The sequence below is a fragment of the Artemia sp. Qi Xiang Cuo genome, chromosome 5 (genome assembly GCF_049724085.1).
Source record: "Artemia sp. Qi Xiang Cuo chromosome 5, ASM4972408v1, whole genome shotgun sequence".
Classification (NCBI taxonomy): domain Eukaryota; kingdom Metazoa; phylum Arthropoda; class Branchiopoda; order Anostraca; family Artemiidae; genus Artemia; species Artemia sp. Qi Xiang Cuo.
The window spans coordinates 6969852-6990970 of record NC_142798.1 but is presented as its reverse complement, the minus strand read 5'-3'; the positions used below and the strand labels follow the sequence as shown (position 1 = coordinate 6990970).

The 21119-nt window shown below is 36.6% G+C and overlaps 1 protein-coding gene across 2 annotated transcripts in view; it reads left to right on the top strand.

Annotated features, from left to right (window-relative positions):
- Positions 1–21119, top strand: part of LOC148951752 (uncharacterized) — a 104729-nt gene that overhangs the window by 46478 nt on the left and 37132 nt on the right. For both annotated transcript variants that reach the window (XM_089089316.1, XM_089089315.1), the window contains exons 9-10: positions 3385–3600; positions 20425–20595. In XM_089089316.1, coding sequence (XP_088945442.1) covers positions 3385–3600; positions 20425–20595 — 387 coding nt within the window. The remainder of the gene's footprint in view (positions 1–3384; positions 3601–20424; positions 20596–21119) is intronic.

The window sequence follows — 21119 nt, the reverse complement described above, 5'->3', positions numbered from 1 at the left end:
TTCCAGAACCTTCGACTACGTTAAACAAAATGACGATCTGAAAATTTTGATTGGATCTGTTTGGAGAAATAGTGGGTGTGAGTTGGGCGTTAGTTGCTCTCCAATTACTTCCAACTATTAAAAACGCCACTAGTCCTTTCAATTTCCAATCGAATGAGCCTTTTTGAAGTTTCTACAACAACACTTTCAATAAAAACCTTATATGTCCCCAGGGTATAACTTACAACCCTTGCCCTGAGGGCTTGGGGGGTGTCATACTCAAAGACCTATTTTCCAAAACTTTCAACTACATTGAACAAATTTGCTATCTCAAAACTTTGATTGGATGTGTTTAGGGAAATGTTGGGCGTGAAAGGGGGGTTAGTTGCCCTCCCATCACTTCCGACTATTAAAAAGGGCACTATTCCTTTTAATTTCCAATCGAATGAGCCCTTTTTGAAGTTTCTACGACAACGCTTTCTATAAAAGACCTTATATATCCCAGGGCAGAACTTACAACCCTTGCCCTGAGGGCTGTGAGGGGATTGTCATCCTCAAAGACATAATTTCCAGAACCTTCGACTATGTTAAACAAAATGACTATCTCAGAATTTTGATCGGATCTGTTTGGGGAAATAGTGGGCTCTGAGTGGGGCGTTAGTTGCTCTCCAATTACTTTCAACTATTAAAAAAGGCACTAGTCCTTTCAATTTCCAATCCAATGAGCCTTTTTGAAGTTTCTACGACAACGCTTTCAATAAAAACCTTATACGCCCCCAGGGAATAACTGACAACCATTGTCCTGAGAGCTTGGAGGGGGGGGGGGTGTTTCATCCTCAAAGACCTAATTTCCAGAACTTTCAACTACGATGAACAAAATTGCTATCTCAAAATTTTGATTGGATGTGTTTAGGGAAATGTTGGGTGTGAAAGGGGGGTTAGTTGCCCTCCTATCACTTCTATCACTTCCGACTATTAAAAATGGCACTATTCCTTTCAATTTCCAATCAAATGAGCCCTTTTTGAAGTTTCTACGACAACGCTTTCTATAAAAAAAACCTTATATATCCCAGTACATAACTTACAACCCTTGCCCTAAGGGCTGTGAGGGGGTTGTCATCCTTAAAGTCATAATTTCAAGACCATTAAACTACGTTGAACAGAATGGCTGTCTCAAAATTTTGATTGCGTGTGTTTGGGAAAAGAGTTGGAATGAGACGGGGATTACTCACCATATAATCACTTTTGACTATTAAAAAGACCACTGGCTGTTTCAATTCACAATCTAATTTTTCCTGTTTGAAGTTTCTACGACAAGCCTTTCTATAAAAAAAACCTTATATACCCCCAGGAAATAACTTACAATTCTTGCCCTAAGGGCTGTGGGGGGAGTTTCATCCTCAAAAACATAATTTCCAGACTTTAACTACGTCGAACAAAATAGCTATCTCAAAATTTTGATTGGATGTGTTTTGGGAAATGGTGGGTGTGAGAGGGGTATTCTCCAATCACTTTCGACTATGAAACAAGGCACAAGCCCTTCTAATTTCCAATTGAATGAACCCTTTTTGAAGTTTGTAAAAAATCACTATCTAATGAAACCTTATATGCCCCCAGAGCATAACTTCTAACCCTTGCCCCGAGGGCTCTGAGGAGGTTATCACCTCATATACCTAATTTCTAAAACTTTTAACTACGTTGAACAAAATAGCAATCTAAAAACTTTGATTGAACGTGTTTGGGGAAAAGGTGGGCGTGAGAGGGAGGTTAGTTGCCCTCAAATCTCTTTCGACTATTAAAAAGGGCACTAGCCCTTTGAATTCCCAATCGAATGAGCCCTTTTTCAAGTTTCTACGACAAAGCTTTCAATGAAAACATTATATGCCCCCAGGGCATTACTTATGTCCCTTGCCCTGAGAGCTGTTGGGGGAGTCACATCTTCAAAGATACAACTTTCGGGACTTTCAACTACTTTGAACAAAATGGCTATCAAAAAATTTGATTAGATATGTCTGGATATATGGTGGGCGTGGAAGGGCTGTTAGTTGCCTTCCAATCACTTTCGACTACTAAAAAGGGCACTAGCCATTTCAATTTCCAATCAAATGAGCCCTTTTAGAAGTTTCTACGACAATGCTTTCTTTAAAAACCTTATATGCCCCCAAGGCATAACCTACAAACCTTGCCATGATGGCTGGGGGGCGGGGGGGGGTGAGAGGAGGGTCATTTGTCCTCCCATCACTTTCGACTATTAAAAAGGGCACTCCTCCTCAAAAACATAATTTCTATCAACGAAATCAACTATGCTGAAGAAAATGCCTATCTCAAAATTTTGATTGGATGTGTTTTGGGAAATGGTGGACGTGGAAGGGGTGTTAATTGCCTTCCAATCACTTTCGACTATTAAAAAGTGCACAAGCCACTCCAATTTCCAATCGAATGAGCTCTTTTCGATGTTTTTATGACAACTCCTTCGATACGAAGTGCCCTGGTCTAAAGAAAAAATAAATGAATGAATAATAGATTGTGCCAACATCGTTCTTTACTTAGGCAGCGCGAATGCGCTGCCTAGGATATGATCCAAAATGTCTTCAGTAAGCCTTTAAGAAAATGTTTATAGGAATTCACACATAGCACAAGCAAATCCCCCTGGCGTCTGAAAAAATCATTATACCCAGTGCCAAAGATGGACCGGTAGTCACTTTTTGTTATTTATAGGTAGATAAATGATCTTCTTCAAAGAGTGGTAGCTAGTGCTATTGTCGTAAAATAAATCACCAGCACCACCTAGTGCTAAGAAGATCTCTGCATTTTGGTAAACTTTGCAAGTGTATTATTTTTCAGAAACTAATATCAGGCACTTATTACTACTCTAAGTGTGCTAATTACACTGATCAAACTAATTTTATTTTATTATTACATTAAAATGACAGATGGTATTGGTGGTTTTTTGCGGCGTTAGTGCCAGTTTTCGCTCTTATAAGTTACCTAAACAGTGTGGACTTGTGTTGTAATGCTGCTTGTTAAATGAATCTCTAAAATAAGACTGATATCATTTATTGCCACTGTATTTTAGGGTATCCAGATATGCTGATCGCCTTCTGATCTAGCCTACTCACCAGCCGGTTGAATACAAGAAAAAAAAGATAATTTTAAGTTTTACAAAGGTAAAATTTTGCAAAAAAAAAAGAAAAACAAAATGGCATGATACCCGTTTTCTTTTAACACTCTGAAAAATAGCCAAGTGTACATATAATTCTGTTCTGCTTATATTCCAGTGCATATATAATTCTGTTCTGTTTATATTCCAGTGCATTTCTAATTCTGTTCTGTTTGTATTCCAGTGCATATATAATTCTGTTCTGTTTGTATCCCAGTGCATATGTAATTCTGTTCTGTTTACAGCCTCCCCTCGAAGTTTTGAATGAAGTTCCAATGGAAGTCCAAGCCACACGAGACATGACTGCTACGAATGCACCCAGAAACACGGAATTTGACATATTTACTGGAGAAGTATTAGCTTCAGTTCCAATTCACGAAGCTCTTGGTTCAGTTCCAATTCACGAAGCTCTTGGTTCTCCAAAACGTCCAGACAACACAAATGAACAAGATAGAACAACGGTAACTTGAACAAGTTAATTTTATCAGGGAGGGAGTTCAAGATGACCAGTAATTTGTAGGATAGGATTTTCTGAGACAAGGAAGGAGCGGTTTTGCACCAGCCTAATAGATAATTTTAACAAGATCTGCACCATAATCTTAAATCCTGACAAATACCTGACAAGAGTCGTGATATGGATTACAAGGATATGCACGTTGTTTAAATATATTTTTAGGATATCAGAACATAAGCCTGATAGAATAAAAAATGATATTTTATAGATTCAGTACGGATCAAAGTCTGAAAAAAACGAAGTAAAAAATCAAAAAAACTTGGCTTATAGATAATTCTACTAATAGAAGCGGAATGTAAGCATGATATAATTCTATGGATTTTGTAGTGGAGGTCTCTTTTTAAGTATGGTATAATTAAGAGTTTTGACGAAACGATAAGGATCTATAACCTATAATCTATAATCCATAAAAATAATCTATATAATCTATAACGTCGAACACGGCAGCTGTGGAGGAAGGTCTCGCAAAGGTTAAAAAAGAATCCTCGAAATCCTCAGTTTAGTTTTTAAGTTTTACGTATTATTTTTAAATTTTGCCGAACTAGCGAACAGATACCGGAATAACGCTTCAGGGGAGTTAAAGCCATCTTTCAAGTTCTTTTTTGTAGAAGTCTCTTACCTTGTGTTTTTTTTTTTTTTTTTTTTTTATTCCTATGTTCACGGCGCCAGATACTTAAAGATATCTGATATGCCGCTATCCATTTACCTCATTTTGAAACCTTGAGGTTTAAAATGTCTGTTGAACCTCCTTATGAAGGAGTCAACAGAGGGATTTGCAGGAATAAGATCTCCAGGAAGATCGTTCCATATAGAAATGCAGCGCCGGATGAAGATCTTCCTCAAGTACTTGGTTCTTGGCGTGTCTTCCTTTAGTTAATTGGACCAAGCTGTGTGCCTTTGCGTCTGCCTTGTCAGTTGGACAAAGGGAGGAACAATTCGAGAGAGCTTGTTTGAGGGAGGCGAATTCATGTACTTGTAGAAAACAGTCATCGGCGCTACATCAAACCTTTGATTTAGAGGCTGGAGCGAGTCATGTTTAGAAGCGCAGCCCGCCCTGTTTGACCTATTGTAGATCTTCTGGAGTTGTGCTAACAGCGTTTTCAGGGCACCAGCATATAGCCGACATCCATATTCACCATTGGGTCTAGTACAGGACTTGTAAAGTGGGATAATCGAGCTGGATGGAAGATGGTTTTTGCAGCAAAGAGTAACTCCGAGTTTTCTTGTGCAGTAGGTTCTCACCCGATCAATGTGGTTATTTTAAGAGAGATCGGTGCAGAAATGAATCCCCAGTAGACGAAGCTCATTGACTCTCTTTACAGTTTCATTTTTGAAAATGAAACAGGGGTGTTCGCGCTGCACCTTTCATAGGGTAATAAGAAGCTGCTTTGTTTTTCGATGCATTAAAGTTGACCATCCATGTATCAGATCACTTTTCGATTTTATAAAGATCCATCTGTAGGGAAAGGGAGGCTTGTGTTGGGTATTCGTGTTTTGGGATTGCTGAGTGGGTCGTGGTATCGTCGGCAAAGTGCTGCAGAGGGCTTACAAGGTTGTCTCCCTTGTCATTTATGTTTATAAGGAAGAGTGTATGTCCCAAGACACAGCTCTGGGGAACCCCTTCTTTCACTGAATATTCGCGTGTAATGAACCCGTCGAGGACATATCGCAGTGAACCATCTGAAAGAAAGCTCTCAATCCCTCTTAAAAGACATCCTCGAAAACCGTACGTATTGAATTTCTTTAGCAGGCCTTGGTGCCATACTTTGTCGAAAGCTTTGGCAATGTCGAATGACAATCGCCTAATGCCGTACCCCCTTGACAGAAGTTCGATCCACTCCTAGTGCTGGGCCACTAAGCAGTATAATTTTGAATCTTTCCTCCGGAATCCATATTGGCGATCGTCTCGAAGGTCATTTGATCCCAGGATGTTTTGAAATGTTTATTGGAGACGCTCTTATAGACTTGGCCAACCTAGGAGAGGAGGCTAATAAGCCTATAGGAGCCCACGCTCGTTGGATTGCCTTTTAGCTTTAGGGAAGATATAACATGGGTGAATTTCCGTGTTTGCGGGAAGGTTCCGAAGCTAAATAGTCCAGCTAGTTCGGTGCAGCAGGGTTTGAGGATAACATTTGGTATATTGTCATGACTTATGGCTTTGGTCACGTCAAGATGCCGCAAAATATGAAGGATATTAGGAACATAAGAATTGAAGGGATCCAGGACAGTAAAGTTTTGGTCGGAGAAACTTGGACTCTACCGTCTTTATCCAGATTCGAGAGTTTGGCAAAAGCCTCAGAAAGAGCTCCAGCCTTATCCTGTGAATCTTGTACCACAGTCCCGTAAATCTGTAGGAAAGGATTTGAAGTACCCTTGGACGACGGTAAGGCCTCCATCAACTTTTTGCCGAAGAATGTCGAACTTTGGTGGCAAATTCCTCCTTATACCGCAACCGTACTGCCGAGGGCCGATCGCATGAACTGTCTCCTTGCGCATGTTGATGAATGAAATCCTGTCCTCTTCGCTCTTTGAAAGTAGTCATCGCTTGTTTACCATTTGCTTTGCTCGGATAGCCTTCTTATACTGGGTGTTGAACCAAAGTTTGTTCTTACTGGACACCTGGATCCGCTTTGAGGGGATATATTTTACAACAGAGTCCACTATAGCCTGCTGGTACTTCTCTGCAGCTTTCTCTGAGCCACAAGTGCCTCCCACTATGTGAAGGTTATTAGTGTAAGCTGTTTGTCTTGTGTTTGTTTTGCACCTTGACCAGCGGTGGCACAAGAGAAAGTTTCTCACAAACAGAGCTTAATATATTTGTTGCAGACATATATTGAAGCTGCATTATTGCGTTGACCCAAAGCGAGCAGAAATTAAAATGATTAGCGATCATTGCGCTGACTCAAAGCGAGCAGAAATTAAAATGAGTAGGTCTGATACCTCCCATGCCGTCTGACGACCAGAACGTAATTTGCACTTTAAGGAAAAAAAAATGAATGCGGATTGACAGTTTGATATACATATACTAAAATCTAGTCCTTGAAGTCTTAATAATTTTTGATTTATTGAAATTAAAAGAATTTAAGACATATAAAATGTATCTTGTTTTTAGTAAAGTGCAAATTATGTTCTGCTCTGGAGAAGGCACGGGAGGTGTCAGCCCTACTCATGTTAATTTCTGCTCGTTTGACTTTGACATGGTTATTTATTGTAATTTTTGTTCGTTTTGGATTTTATTTATTTATTGATAGTGATTTGCGGTATTTTTACGCTTGGAAGATTATGTGACTTTATTTTTTGCTCTTTTTGGTTTAATGGAGCTCTTTACTTTTCTATGCAAAGCTTATTTTGTGGAAAAGTTTTCTAAATTAATCTAATTTAAAAGCAGAAGTTGCCTCCTGGTTGTTTCAGGCTAAAGCCTGTGAAATTCATCCAAAAAAGGAAAAAAAGGAAAAGCTAATAAATGGAAGCTTAAGAAAGTTGTTTATGTCAACTGTGAAATTTCATTGTAGTTTGATTTTTTTGCAGCCCTAGGTTCTTAACGTTTCTACAATCTTGGAACGTTTAAACAGCAGACTTTTAGCAATATCCGTCTAGCAAGTTACATTTTTGAAACTTGCTGTGCCTTTTTTTAATTGTAAAATACTTAGATTTATCTGGTAATAGGAAACAATTCCTATTCAAAGTAAGTTTCCATAATTCCCTTCGAAAAAATCCTAGTAGTATTAAAATGTCGGTCTGTGAAGAGATAGTTGTGAAACTAATGAATCCATTAATTTGATAATCTTGTCCTATAGGTCAGCGGTCGGAGAACTTATCTAATCATTATCCCAAAATATTTCTGTGTAAGTTGATATTACCCCATGGCGAAGAGCAAAAAAACGAAATCGCCTCTTTTTAGCATCTTTTATGTTATAACCTCTCATGACAATTTTGAAAAGAAAACCTAATAACTAAAATTTAATTTAAACATCATTTATTCAATTTATCAATGTAATACCTAGTACTAGTAATACATAACGGTAATAATAGTAATATAAGTAATATATATAACAAATTGAAACCTACTGGGGTACAACTGAGGGTTGACAGTGGGTGCAGTTGGTGCAAAAAGTGAGGGTTGGGGAGCAATTTTGGGTACTCTAACAAATTATAATAATAGTAATGGCGGTACAAACAAAAATTAGAAATCAAAAATTAGAAAAAAAGAATAGGCCAATTGAAAACATTCTTCCTTCACGCTTTGGAGAAATGATGTGGTTTCATGTTCAATATCATGAATACAGTCTTCGGCGTTTAATTGATTTCTGTTCTTCGTTTTTATGTTCATTAGGGTGGAAAAGCCTTGTTCGCACAAATATGTTGTTTCAAATGGCAGCGATTTTCTAATCGCCTCTTCATGTGCAATCTTGAAAGCCTTTGCAGCTTTTCAGATCCAAAAAGACGACAAGTTTGGTTTACTCTCAAATTGAATACGTGCTTCAGTACTATATCGAAGTTCAAGAATTGCTTCTGCCAAGCCTGAAGGTTCTTCTGGTATAATAGTAAATTTACATTTAAAAGGATCTACAATCCAACTGACAGTATGTGTATCAAGATCTGGAAAGTAATCTGAAAAACCACTTTCTGAATTCGATAAGATGTCTTACAATTATCTCCTTGATGTCAGTAAAAGTAATATTTTCGCAATTTTGCAAAAACAAAGCTAACCTTGAAAATGAAGCTATCTTGTTCTGTTCTACTTTATGTCTCCAATATTGCAGCTTTAATCCAAACACTGACACTATTTCTCTCGCTGAAATGATATTAATATTCTTTCCTTGCAATTCTTGGTTTAATATTTTTATAACCTCAAAATGTCCACTAAATATGCAAGATATGCAACCCAGGAAGAGTTTTTAAATTTATCTGCTAGAATATTTGTTTGGTCAACCATAAAAATTTCGACTTCAGTTTTGAGAGTCCATATTCGATTTAGTACATTTCAGCGAGAAAGCCACCGTACTTCTGTTTAATAAAGTAGGTCCGTTTATTCAGCTTCACCGTCCTGACATAATTCATGAAATAGCCGCGTGTTTAGTGCATGTCCCTTGATAAAATTTACAATCTTGATGACATCATGCATGACAGCTTCCAATGTAAGTTCTAAATGTTTGACCATAAGGGCCTGGCGATGGATCATACAGTGATTAATTTAATTATTTGTTTTTTTAAACGAAAGCTGAAAAACCATTTATATGACCCAGCAGAGCTGGAGCTCCATCCAAAGATACAGGAATACGGTTTTCCCATTTTAAACTTTGCGCATTGAAGTATTCATTTACTTTATTATACACATCAATTCCACGAGATCTCAACTCGAGAAGAGAACAAAACAACAATTCCTCTTCAAAATTATCTGCATTTTTGTAGCGAACATATACCAATAGCTGTGAATTGCTACTGAAATCAGTTGTCTCATCAAGCTTAATAGCAAAATATTTAGCCTGTTTTAATGCGAAAATAATCTGTTCCTTCACATTTTCTGCTAATATAGAAATTCATTCTTTCACAATTCTCACTGAAAAGGGCACTGAATTCAGTTTCTTCGCTTGTCTTTGAACACACATAATCTCTGCAATTTTTTCAGCAGCTGGTTTAACCAAATCTTCACCAATAGTGTATTGTTTCTTATTTCGAGCAATTAACCAGGCTACTTGAAAACTAACCCTTGATGCTGAACGCTGATCAAATGTACCAAACAAGTTGCTATTCAATCTTTGTCTTTTAACAGATATTTCAAAATTTGCTAAGTATTCTTGCGGATTGGAGGACAGGTGTGAATGCAAATTATCTAACTGTGTCTTCAACTGACTTTTTTTTGAAAGATTCTGAAGTCGGTATCTTCATACATACAACACACTGAAGTGTCATTGTACTATTATCTTCTATTTGTGTAAAACCGTAAATAAGGAATTCGTCTTGGTATGTTCTTTTTCCATTTGCTGCCATCTGAAGGGAGACAGAAAACAATAATTAAAATAATGGAATTAAATTTTCAAATTGCAGCTAACTTTTATCGATATATTGATGATTAATGATAAAATGGTGGTCTTGTCAGCAATCAGAGGCAACGCTGTAGCGTTGCCTATAGTAAAGCCCATACGGCTCCAATGTTTTATTATTAGTATTTATTTTTTTTTTCCCAGAGGCACTTCATACGGAAGGGGTCGTCATAGAAACTTCAAAGGGGGCTCATTCAATTGCAAATCGAGAGTTCTAGTGCCCTTTTTAATAGTCGAAAATGATTGGAAGGCACCTAGCCCTCACGTCCCTCATTCCCTCAAAAACATCCAATCAAAATTTTGAGATAGCCATTTTGTTCAGCGTAGTTGATTTCTAGATAGAAAATATATTTTTGAGGAGGTCACTCCCCCACAACCCTCAGGGTAAGGGTTTTAAGTTATGACCTGGGGGCATATAAGATTTTTATTGAAGGCGGCGTTGTCGTAGAAACTTCAAAACAGGCTCATTCGATTGGAAATTAAAGGGCTAGTGCCCTTTATAATATTCAAAAGTGTTTGGTGTGCACATACCCCCCCCCCCCCCCCCCCGCCCATCATTTCCCCAAACACATCCAATCAAATTTTTGAGATAGCCATTTTGTTCAGCGTAGTTGATTTCCAGATAGAAAATATATATATTTGAGGAGGACACTCCCCCACAACCCTCAGGGCAAGGGTTTTAAGTTATGCCCTGGGGGCATATAAGGTTTTTATAGAAGGCGTTGTCGTAGAAACTTCAAAAAAGGCTCATTCGATTGGAAATTCAACAAGCTAGTGCCCTTTTTAATAGTCGAAAGTGATTGAAGGGCAACTAAACCCCCCACGCCCATTATTCCCCCCAACACATCCAATCAAAATGTTCAGCGTAGTTGATTTTCAGATAGAAAATATATTTTTGAGGAGGACACTCCCCCACAACCCTCAGGGCAAGGGTTTTAAGTTATGCCCTGGGGGCATATAAGGTTTTTATAGAAGGCGTTGTCGTAGAAACTTCAAAACAGGCTCATTCGATTGGAAATTAAAGGCTATTGCCCTTTTTGATAGTTGAAAGTGATTGGAGTCCAACTAGCCCCCCTCCCCCCAACGCCCATCATTCCCCTAAACACTTCCAATTAAAATTTTGAGATAGCCATTTTGTTCAGCGTTGTTGATTTTCAGATAGAAAATACGTTTTTGACGAGGAAACTCCCCCAAAACCTTCAGGGCAAGGGTTTTAAGATATCCCCTGGGGGTATATAAGGTTTTTTATAGAAGGCGTTGTCGTAGAAACTTCAAAAAGGCTCATTCGATTGGAAATTCAAAGGAATAGTGCCCTTTTTAATAGTCGAAAGTGATTGGAGGGGGAACTAGCCCCCCCACGCCTATCATTCCCCCAAACACATCCAATAAAAATTTTGAGATAGCCATTTTGTTCAGCGTAGTTGATTTTCACATAGAAAACATGTTTTTGAGGAGGACAATCCCCCACAACCCTCAGGGCAAGGGTTTTAAGTCATGCCCTGGGGGCATATAAGGTTTTAATAGAAGGCGTTGTCATAGAAACTTCAAAAAAAGCTAATTCGATTGGTAATTCAAAGGGATTGTGCCCTTTTTAATAGTAGAAAGTGATTGGAGGGCAACTAGCCCCCCCCCCCCCACGCCCTTCATTCCCCCAAACACATCAAATAAAAATTTTTAGATAGCCATTTTGTTCAGCGTAGTTGATTTCCAGATAGAAAATATGTTTTAAGGAGGACAATCCCTCAAAACCCTCAGGGCAAGGGTTTTAAGTTATGCCCTGGGGGCATATAAGGTTTTTTATAGAAGGCGTTGTCGTAGAAACTTCAAAAAAGGCTCATTCGATTGGAAATTCAAAGGAATTGTGGTCTTTTTAATAGTCGAAAATGAGTGGAGGGTAGCTTGCCCCCCTCCCCCCACGCGACTCATTTCCCCAAATATATCCAATCAAAATTTTGAGATAGCCATTTCGCTTAGCATAGTTGATATCTAGATAGAAAATATATTTTTGAGGAGGACAATCCCTCAAAACCCTCAGGACAAGGGTTTTAAGTTAATCCCTGGGTGCATAAAGGTTTTTTATAGAAGGCGTTGTCGTAGAAACTTCAAAAAAAGCTCATTCGATTAGAAATTCAAAGGGCTAGTGCCCTTTTTAATAGTCGAAAGTGGTGTTACTTGGGCCATTTTGTTCAGCGTTGTTGATTTCCAGATAGAAAATATATGATAGGTTTATATATTAATAGATAGGTTTCGATGTTTTATTGTATTTTTAGTTGTGCAATAAGATCAGTGAAAACAGGACCACCAGCTAGAAGGTTTTGCACAGCCAGTCCCGTCCGCCCATCCCTTTGCACTAAACTCGACCCCTTCACCCTTTTTTTGCACAAATGGGATGATATCTCTACATTATGACTGCTACGTGCTACCTATTTTGGATATATTTGTTAGTTTTTAGTTTTTAAATCAATGTTATCGTTTCATGCGTCTTAGAAAATAGTAAACCAATTGTCATAAAGAAATATATAGATTTATTTTTTATTTTGTCTTTGTCTATAAAATACTCAGTTTGTTAGTAACCTCACTCCACACTTTCCCCCACCTTAGCCTTAAACCTGACCCCCCTAATCTCATCCCATTTGCAGCGCAAATCGGAGGATAGGTTTATATGCTGCAATAATTATACATTTCTTTCTATGTACTAAAAGATTTTTTCCGGTTGTTGATTGTGCCTCCATCTAAAAGAATTTTCTTATCGGCATAAAGGCAAAAAGCTTTTGATTTTTAGTTTCGATTTTTAGTTTCGGTTGTATTGTTTTTAGTTTCGCAATAAGATCAGTAAGAACAGGGCCATCAACTGGAAGGTTTTGCACAGCCAAAACCATTGGGCCTTCTTCTAAGAACTCCTCATTTTAAAAAAAACAGCTCATTCGACTATTTATCACGTTCATTTTAAGAGTCAAAAGTTTTGAGAGGGCACCCCCCCTTACACCTTTTTTCTTCAAATGGACCAGATCAAATCTGGAATAGCTATTTTAGTTCAAAATATTCCTAAGGCAAAAAAATCACAGTGACATATAAGGTTTTCTTATGAAGAAAATAGGGCATGTTTGATCAAATTAATTATGATATCCTCCCATTTGCAGCGCAAATGGGAGGATAGGTCTGTCCAACCCCATAATATTCTCGCATTTGTTTATTTTAGTATATGCCCTGGGGGCATATAAGGTTTTTATATGCCCCCTGGCTGGGAAATTTCTGCAGGGTGGAATGTAACGCGGGGGAATTATCAGCAGGAAAAGAAAATGTTCTTGGAGGGGGGAGGAATTTCCCAGGGGGTGAGTTTTCCAAATGTGAATTATTCAGGGAGGGGACGACTAAACCCATTCGATAATATTCTAAATTTTACATCTGAAAGTAACGGGAATAAAGAATCAACGGAAATGTCAGAGATAGCACTTCAGGTTCCTTTAGACGATTATTTTCGTGTCTTTTGAAAAAAAGTCATTTTCAAAGGAATAATTATTTACATTGGTATTACTTTCCCTTTGGGTGCTCAATTATGCATAGGCGAGAGGTCCTTTCCCCTCAACACTGGCTACTCTAAAGTTTCAGTTTTTATTTCAAGTCCTAAATAGGAACACAATGCGACAAATGTATAACTCAAAATAACATATATACAATAATATATGCACGTAATACGGAACAATTAATCAAAATTGCATATTATGAGTTGAGGCTCATCCAAATCATGGGCCAGGGGGCTCACCATTCCACAATCTATGAAAGCAATCCTGCAATAACTAAAAATATAAAGTATTTTTGAGTATTTTAACGTCTTCCACAACTCAAACGGTCCAACATTCTACAGCCCAAAGAGTGTCTCTAATCTCCTAAATCGGGAACGGAGGAGATAAGTGAAGTTCTGCCCCGTATTGGATGAGTCTCCAACCTCCCCCTCCCCGTCTCCTACTGTCTATGCTAAAGTTTTCTTCTTTATGCCCACTACGCTGTCCCAACTCCAAAGACTTCAATAAAGTAAAATTTTGTATAGGAAGAATGTATAGTAAATCTATTATAAAGTACTAAAAATTACAGCCATACTTAAAATAAGGTTTAAATACATACTTTGCAATAAATGCTAAATTATTGTGGCACAAAAAATCCGAAAAATGGTCTAATCAAAACGATGTTGTTCTTTATGCATCAACAAATGGAATAACCTAGCAAGATCAATTAATTGTTGCGTGAAAAAATCAGGTTGGATATTTCAGAGGCATGTAAATTAAGCTGTGTATAGTAAAGGCCATAAGGCTTTAATATTTTATTATCATTAATTTAAAAAAAACCTTACATAAAAATAAGTTTTCTAAGAAGAGTAAAGAGCCATATTGAACTCAGGACCTGCAAAAATTAATTCCTATTATAGTTAAAACTCAAAAAGACCAGAAATAACTGTTAAAGAATAAACAAACCCCCGAACGAACATAAATTAAAATTAACTATCTTACAAACGTAAAGATAACCGGTGCAAACATAAATAAATGAAAAAATGTTATATTGCTTCAATATTTTTATTATTTTCCCCCCAGAGCTGCTTTATACTCAAGGGTTAAAAATACCATTTTGTGAAAAATAGTTGAAAGGTTAAGTAACAAAATTCTGGTGTCAACAAAACCCCCCCGGGCCCGGGGGCAGGAAAGGATTCTCGTATAAACTTCAGAGAGGGCTCATTTGATTGGAAATTGTAAGTTCTAGTCCAGCTATTAAGAGTCAAAATTGATCGAAGGGCAAATAAACCCCCCCCCCCACGCCCTTTTTCCCAACCCCTTCCTTTGAACTAATTCTGTTTATACCTAAAGGTCCAATGAGAGTTAAAATGTTTTGGTATTAACACATACCTATTAGGCATCTGCTCTCTTCCCTAACAAGGAAAGAAACAGAGAGTGTAAGGCAGCGGCAGATCCAAAGGAGGGGACACTCCCCCACAACCCTCAAGGCAAGGGTTTTAAGTTATACCCTGGGGGAGAAGGCGGTGTCGTAGAAACTTCAAAAAAGGCTCATTCGGTTGGAAATTCAAAGGGCTAGTGCCCTTTTTAATAGTTGAAAGTGATTTGAGGGCAACTAACCCCCCTCTCATCCCCACCATTTCCCCAAACACATCAAATCAAAATTTTGAGACAGCCGTTTTACTAAACATAGTTTTAAGTTCTGGAAATTAGGTCTTTGAGGATAACAACTCCCCCACAGCCCTCAGGGCAAGGGTCTTAATTTAAGGATTCTCCGAATCCTTCCCATTATTTCTTATGGAAGGGATACTCGTATAAACTTTAGAGAGGGCTCATTTGACTGAAAATTGAAATTTCTTGTTGACTTTTTTAATAGTCAAAAAAAACTGGGGGGTAACTAGCCCCCCCCCCTTCTCCAAACCCTAAATTCATCAGATAAAAAATTTGTGATATAAATTTTGTTAAAATAGTTCAGAGTTCTGATAAAAAAAACTCTGGTGCCGACACAACCCATCAGGGCCTGGAGGTAGGCGTTTTAAGTTATGCCCTGGGGCATAACCTATTAAGGGGGATTAATAACTTATGGAAAGGGTGTTTATATGTGAAGAACTCATAGGAAATCAATTATGATTATTTAATTATAAGGTTAAAATACATACTCTGTGACAGACGCAAAATTGCTTTGGCACACAAAATCTTATTAAGGTCAATTCCAAACATTTGTAATGCCTTTGTGTCAGCAAGTGAAATGGTTTAAACCCCCTTATTGGAGCTATTTTTTCAATCCATTCATTGTTGTCAATCCATTGTTGTCCACAAGTTATGCAAGCTGTTTATTGTTCATATATAAGGTTTTTGTCAAAGACGTAATCGTATAGACTTTGAAAAAAGCCTCATTCGATTTAAATTGAAAGTTCTAGATCTGTTTTTTAAAGTCAAGAATAATCGGACATTTAGTACCCCCCCCCCCCTTGCCATAAAAACTTGAAACTTTTTGCAATCAAAAACGAACAAAAATTAATTAAAAAAAAATTTCGGAAAATAAGTTTTTCAAAGAAAAGTAAACGCCATTTTAAAATTAAGTTCAGGAGATACAAATAACTTTTAAAATTCAAACTCAAAACGAACATAAATTACTATTAAAGAATAAACGAAACCCAAAGCAAACAGAAATGAAATAAATAATCAGAGCAAACAAACATCAATAGGTACTATTATAAATGAATAAATAAATCCTAAAGCGATTAAGGCTTCAATTGAATATGAAAATCAAGCTTAAAACGAAAACAAATATTTTGATATTAAAGTATAAACGAAACTTAAAAGGAACAGAAATTAGATAAACAATCAATGCGAAAAAACATACAATATATATTAATGTAAATGAATAATTAAGTCTTAAAACGAGTGAAACTTAAAAAGAATATGCAAATCAAGTTTGAATCGAATAAAAATAACTACACACAAGAGTTTGGGTATCGCCTCACTGCAGAAGCCTAAACCTACTGCGTCATTGGTGCATTACTGAAAACGAATTATATTACAAATGTTTTCTTTTGTACTTATTATTGAAAATAAATATTAAAATTACAGTAAAATTTGTAACTGATGAGCTTTTAGCAATTAATATCATTATGCATCAAATATTCAGTTTAATTTATTAGTTCTTTTCAAGATTGGTCAAGACAAATATAGTTTCACTACAAACAAAATTTGGATACTGCCCCCTTCTTTAACTGTAAAAACCTAAAGCCTTCTGCATCATTGGTGCTTCACTGAAAACGAATTACTCGTATATTACAAATTTATTATTTTCCAGTTGTTACAGCATTGAAAATGAAAATAAAAATTACAGTGAAAAAAAAAAATCTTTAACTGATGGATATTTCAACAATTAATATCATTATATATCTAATATTCAATTTGATTTTGTTTATACTTTCCAAGACTGTTCAAGACTCATATAGTTTTCCCAACTAATCGTGTTAGTTTGTTATGAAAACATTCTATGGCTTCTAGGCATTTCTATTTGAGCGGAAAACTGCACCTCAAACTTTGTGGAACATGCATTTTCTTGCATGAAACACCAAAATATAATAAAATGTCAAGTTTCGGAGTGTTCCACCACTCGCAAGCAATTGCCATTGGTATTTTTGAATCTGCCTGATCAATTTAAGGGGTGGAGGGTAGGCTAATTCTCGTAGCAGCCCCATTCCGTCGTGATATGATTCACATTTTCAACACCTGGCGTCCGGACTATCATATAATCTACCAAGCATACAACTACCCCAAATCAGTATCAATAAATAAATGAAGCCCAAAACGAACAAAAATTAAAATAAATATTAGAGTCAAACTCAAAACGAGCATAAATTAATATGAGTAGGGTTCAAAACCCCTATGCTTTCTAAAAACCAGAATATAATTTGTACTTTACTGAAAAAAAATTCAAATGAGTTTACTGAAAAAAAAATGTAAATTGTCGATTTAATATACATGTGCTGATATTTATTCACTAAAATCTTAATTAATTTTTGATTTCTTAAAGTTACAAAAGTGAAAATATTACAAAGAATTGTTTTCTGTAAAGCACCAATGACGCAGTAGGTTTTAGGCTTCTGCAGTGAGGCGACACCCAAACTCTTGTTTGTAGTTATTTTTATTCGATTCAAATTTGATTTGCATATTCTTTTTAAGTTTCACTCGTTTTAAGATTTATTTATTCATTTACATTAATATATATTGTATGTTTGTTCGCATTGATTGTTTATTTAATTTCTGTTCGTTTTAAGTCTCATTTGTACTTTAATAGCAAAATATTTTTTTTCGTTTTAAGCTTGATTTTCATATTCAATCTGAGCATTACTCGCTTTAAGATCTATTTATTCATTTATATTAATACTTGCTGTATGTTTTTCGCTATGATTGTTTATTTAATTTCTGTTCGTTTTGGGTTTCATTTATTCTTTAATACAGGGTGTCTCAAAAAATGTACTCATGCTTAGAATAACGAGAAATCCTTTATTTATTAACATACAGTGAAATGGAATAGCTTCGAATATAGAAGACAAATGTGATTAAGGAATTACGTTCGAAAATGTTTGAATTGATGATCATTATTGCCCAGACAATATTGGTAACGCACAACAAGGGATTCGCAAACATCACAAAACAGGTCATTAGGAATATCATGACATTGTCTTTCAATTTCCATTTTCAAAGCTTCAATTGTTCTTGATTTGGTGTGATAAACTTTGTCTTTGACATATCTCCACAAAAGGAAGTCCAAGGGCATGAGGTCCGGGGAACGTTCAAGATATACAATGGCACCCCTTTGGCCAATCCATGTGTCTTGAAAAGCTGCATCGAGGTGAGCTCGTAATTCGCGATGGTAGTGGGGAGGTGCACCATCTTGCTGAAAGTAAATTTCGCCGTCATCACCAAACATCTCTGAAATTTGTAGACAAACAAACTCCTGAAGCAAGTTAAGGTAGGTCTCACCAGTGACCGTTCCGTTAATAAAAAATGACCCTATGATGCCCAGTGCAGATATCCCACACCACACTGTTACTCCTGGCAAGTTGACATGGTGTTCAAGTGTTGCATGAGGATTTGCAGGAGCCCAGCACGCGCAATTATGGCGATTAATGGTGCCATTTAATTTAAAGGTTGCCTCATCGCTCCAAACAATTTTGTGTGGAAACCCTGCAACTTCTGCACATTTTGCCAGGTACCATTCACAGAATTCAACTCGCCGGTCAGGATCGTCTTCGTTTAGGGCATGACTTGGTGTTGGAATGTAGCATTTCCAGTGCAGACACTTCATGATACGATGGACGCTATCTTTTGAGATGTTTGTTTCCCAAGCAGTTTGTCTAAGTGATTTCTGTGGTGATTGTAAAAGTGTTTCCTGCACTTTCTCTTCTTTTCCTGGGCTCCTAAATGTCCACAGTCGTCCAGAATGGTTCTCGTTGACATTCTGAATGGTTCCCTCTGCTTCAAATTTCTCTTTGATGTAAGCAATGGTCCGGCGCGTTGGTGGCGATCTTGTGATTTCCGTTCTGAATCGTCTTTGCACTTCAATGGCGTTTTCGGTCTTCCAATAACATTTCAGGACAAACTTCCTCTCTTTAAAGCTAAGTTGATTTCTAAGACAGCATATTAGCAACGATTAATGAACATGATTCCTTAATCATATTTGTCTTCTATATTCGAACCCATTCCATTTTGCTGTATATTCATAAATAAAGGATTTCTCGTTATTCTAAGTGTGAGTACATTTTTTTTAGACACCCAGTAGTAATTTGTGGTCGTTTTGATTTTGAATTTAAACAGGTATTTGTACCTCCTAACCTTGAGTTTCAAATGGCCTTTAATTTTCTTAGAAATACTTATTTTTTGGAAAGTTGTTTTTAATTAATTGACTAGAAAAACTGGCTCTCTGGCTTGTCAATGTTTTTGTGTCTTGACGGCATGACACGGACTGAGCAGGTAGCTGGGGCTGTACTTTACTGCGCAAACTTTTAACTCGAGAACATTCTAGTGGTGGGGAGTGAGATGGCGTGGCCTGCATATGTTGCTAAATTGTTTAAGTTGAAAAAAAAATACTAACAGGTTTATAAAATAGCAAATTAAAAATATATACTTTTTACTCACATAAGTTTTACTTTTACCCTAAAAATTTTATTTTTACCCCATTTGGAGTAATTTACCCCGGTTCCCCGACCGCTGCTATAAGTGGAAACTACAGCTATAGGCTTGTCGCAAAATTGTATGTTTTATAAAGAACATGAAGATGAAAGAAGAACAATAATACTACGAATGCTCTGTGTGTATACGGATAATCTTCATAATCTCCAGAAAGGGGCGTCGTCTCATAATGTGAAGAACGGTCGAAGGACCCTATATTCATCCTTTGGAAGGGTAGTGACAACCCTCTGTTCCAAAAGATTTCCCGCGTATTTTGCTTTAAAGCTTTGTTTTCGATGACTTTATTTTTGTGTTAATTTTACAGTTTTGGATTATGTTGTATGAAATATTTAATGTTATTTTCATCGCAAGTTTCAGTTTGAGATTATTAGCCGAATTTTGGGAAAAATTGTTGTCCTCGGATAATTTAATATAAACTTCAAGTTTTGAAAAAACGAATCAGGAATCTTGATTGCTCACATCTCAAGAGTACGAAGACATTTCTTACGAATCAATTAATTTAATAATCTGGGATATTGAAGGATGTTATAAAAGGGAGTGGGATATTGAGATGTTAAAAAGTTCCAATTTTTGATCTATTAAGATTCTAGTCGTCAAGGCTTCGTTAATTAAAAAAAAAAGAAAAAAGTCCCTTTGTGGAAAATTGCAAGGTTTATCTACAGGATATAAGCTAGTTCTATAGAAATTTGCAAATATACTATATTTATTGTGAAATAATCCCAGAACTGGCTCTCTTATGCTCGACACAATGCAAAGCAAATGTGAAATTAACAAATACAACCAATATTTGCATTGTGTATAATATAAAGTACTATTCAAAACATATTTAATAATAAGTGAAATTAGTTGTAATGTTTTGCCCGTGAAGTTTGGAGGGTATTGACTTTTTTTTATACCGAGATAAGCTTAATTTCCTGTTATCTATATCCAATATTCTTTGAATTAAACTTTCCCTTCAGGAAAAGTTTAGAAAACGGCATGAAAAGAATAAATATAGATCAATTCAATTCACAGGTGAGAGACCTGAGAACGTCAATGCCACTTGAGCCACTGCTCGACCAATCTGAAGCGAAACGTCTACCAAAACGTCGTAAGGCTGGAAAAGGGAACTTGATTGTAGATCAACAGCTTATGGTCAATCTCTCTACTTTTGAAGAGTATCTATCTGATAGAAATCGCTTCGCCGTAAGCTTTTCCCCTTTTCCTTTCAATTTTTGTTGGTAATGTCACTGTATTTCTACGAAATTAGGCTGTAATTTAAGGAGTGTGCTGTATCTAAGATGGAGTATTTTTTCTATGTATTTTTATGGTATGTCACTGTATTTTCAAGAAACTGCGGTGCAATTAAGGAAGGGGCAGTTTACCGTGTGTGTTGCATTTAAGATGCAATGTTTTCTTTGTATATGCTCGAAATCCCCAAGAAGGGAGTAAGATTCAGTTCCTATTCTCTGTATTTTGAGGACTGCTACCTAGCCAAAATTCTCACAGAAGTCAGAGTTAGGAAAAGTTTGTAAATTTGGGCGTAGGGCGTACAATAATGAAATATTGTGAATGTTGGAATTTTACTTTTTAGCCAATTTTTTATTTGAAATGGGCAAACAAAATTGCTTGCGGAAAAATTCTATTCGACCAAAGACGTCGCTATCCATTCAAATTGCTACTCATAACCTGTGCTGCAATTCTATTCGAGTTTGATCTTCATTTTTTGT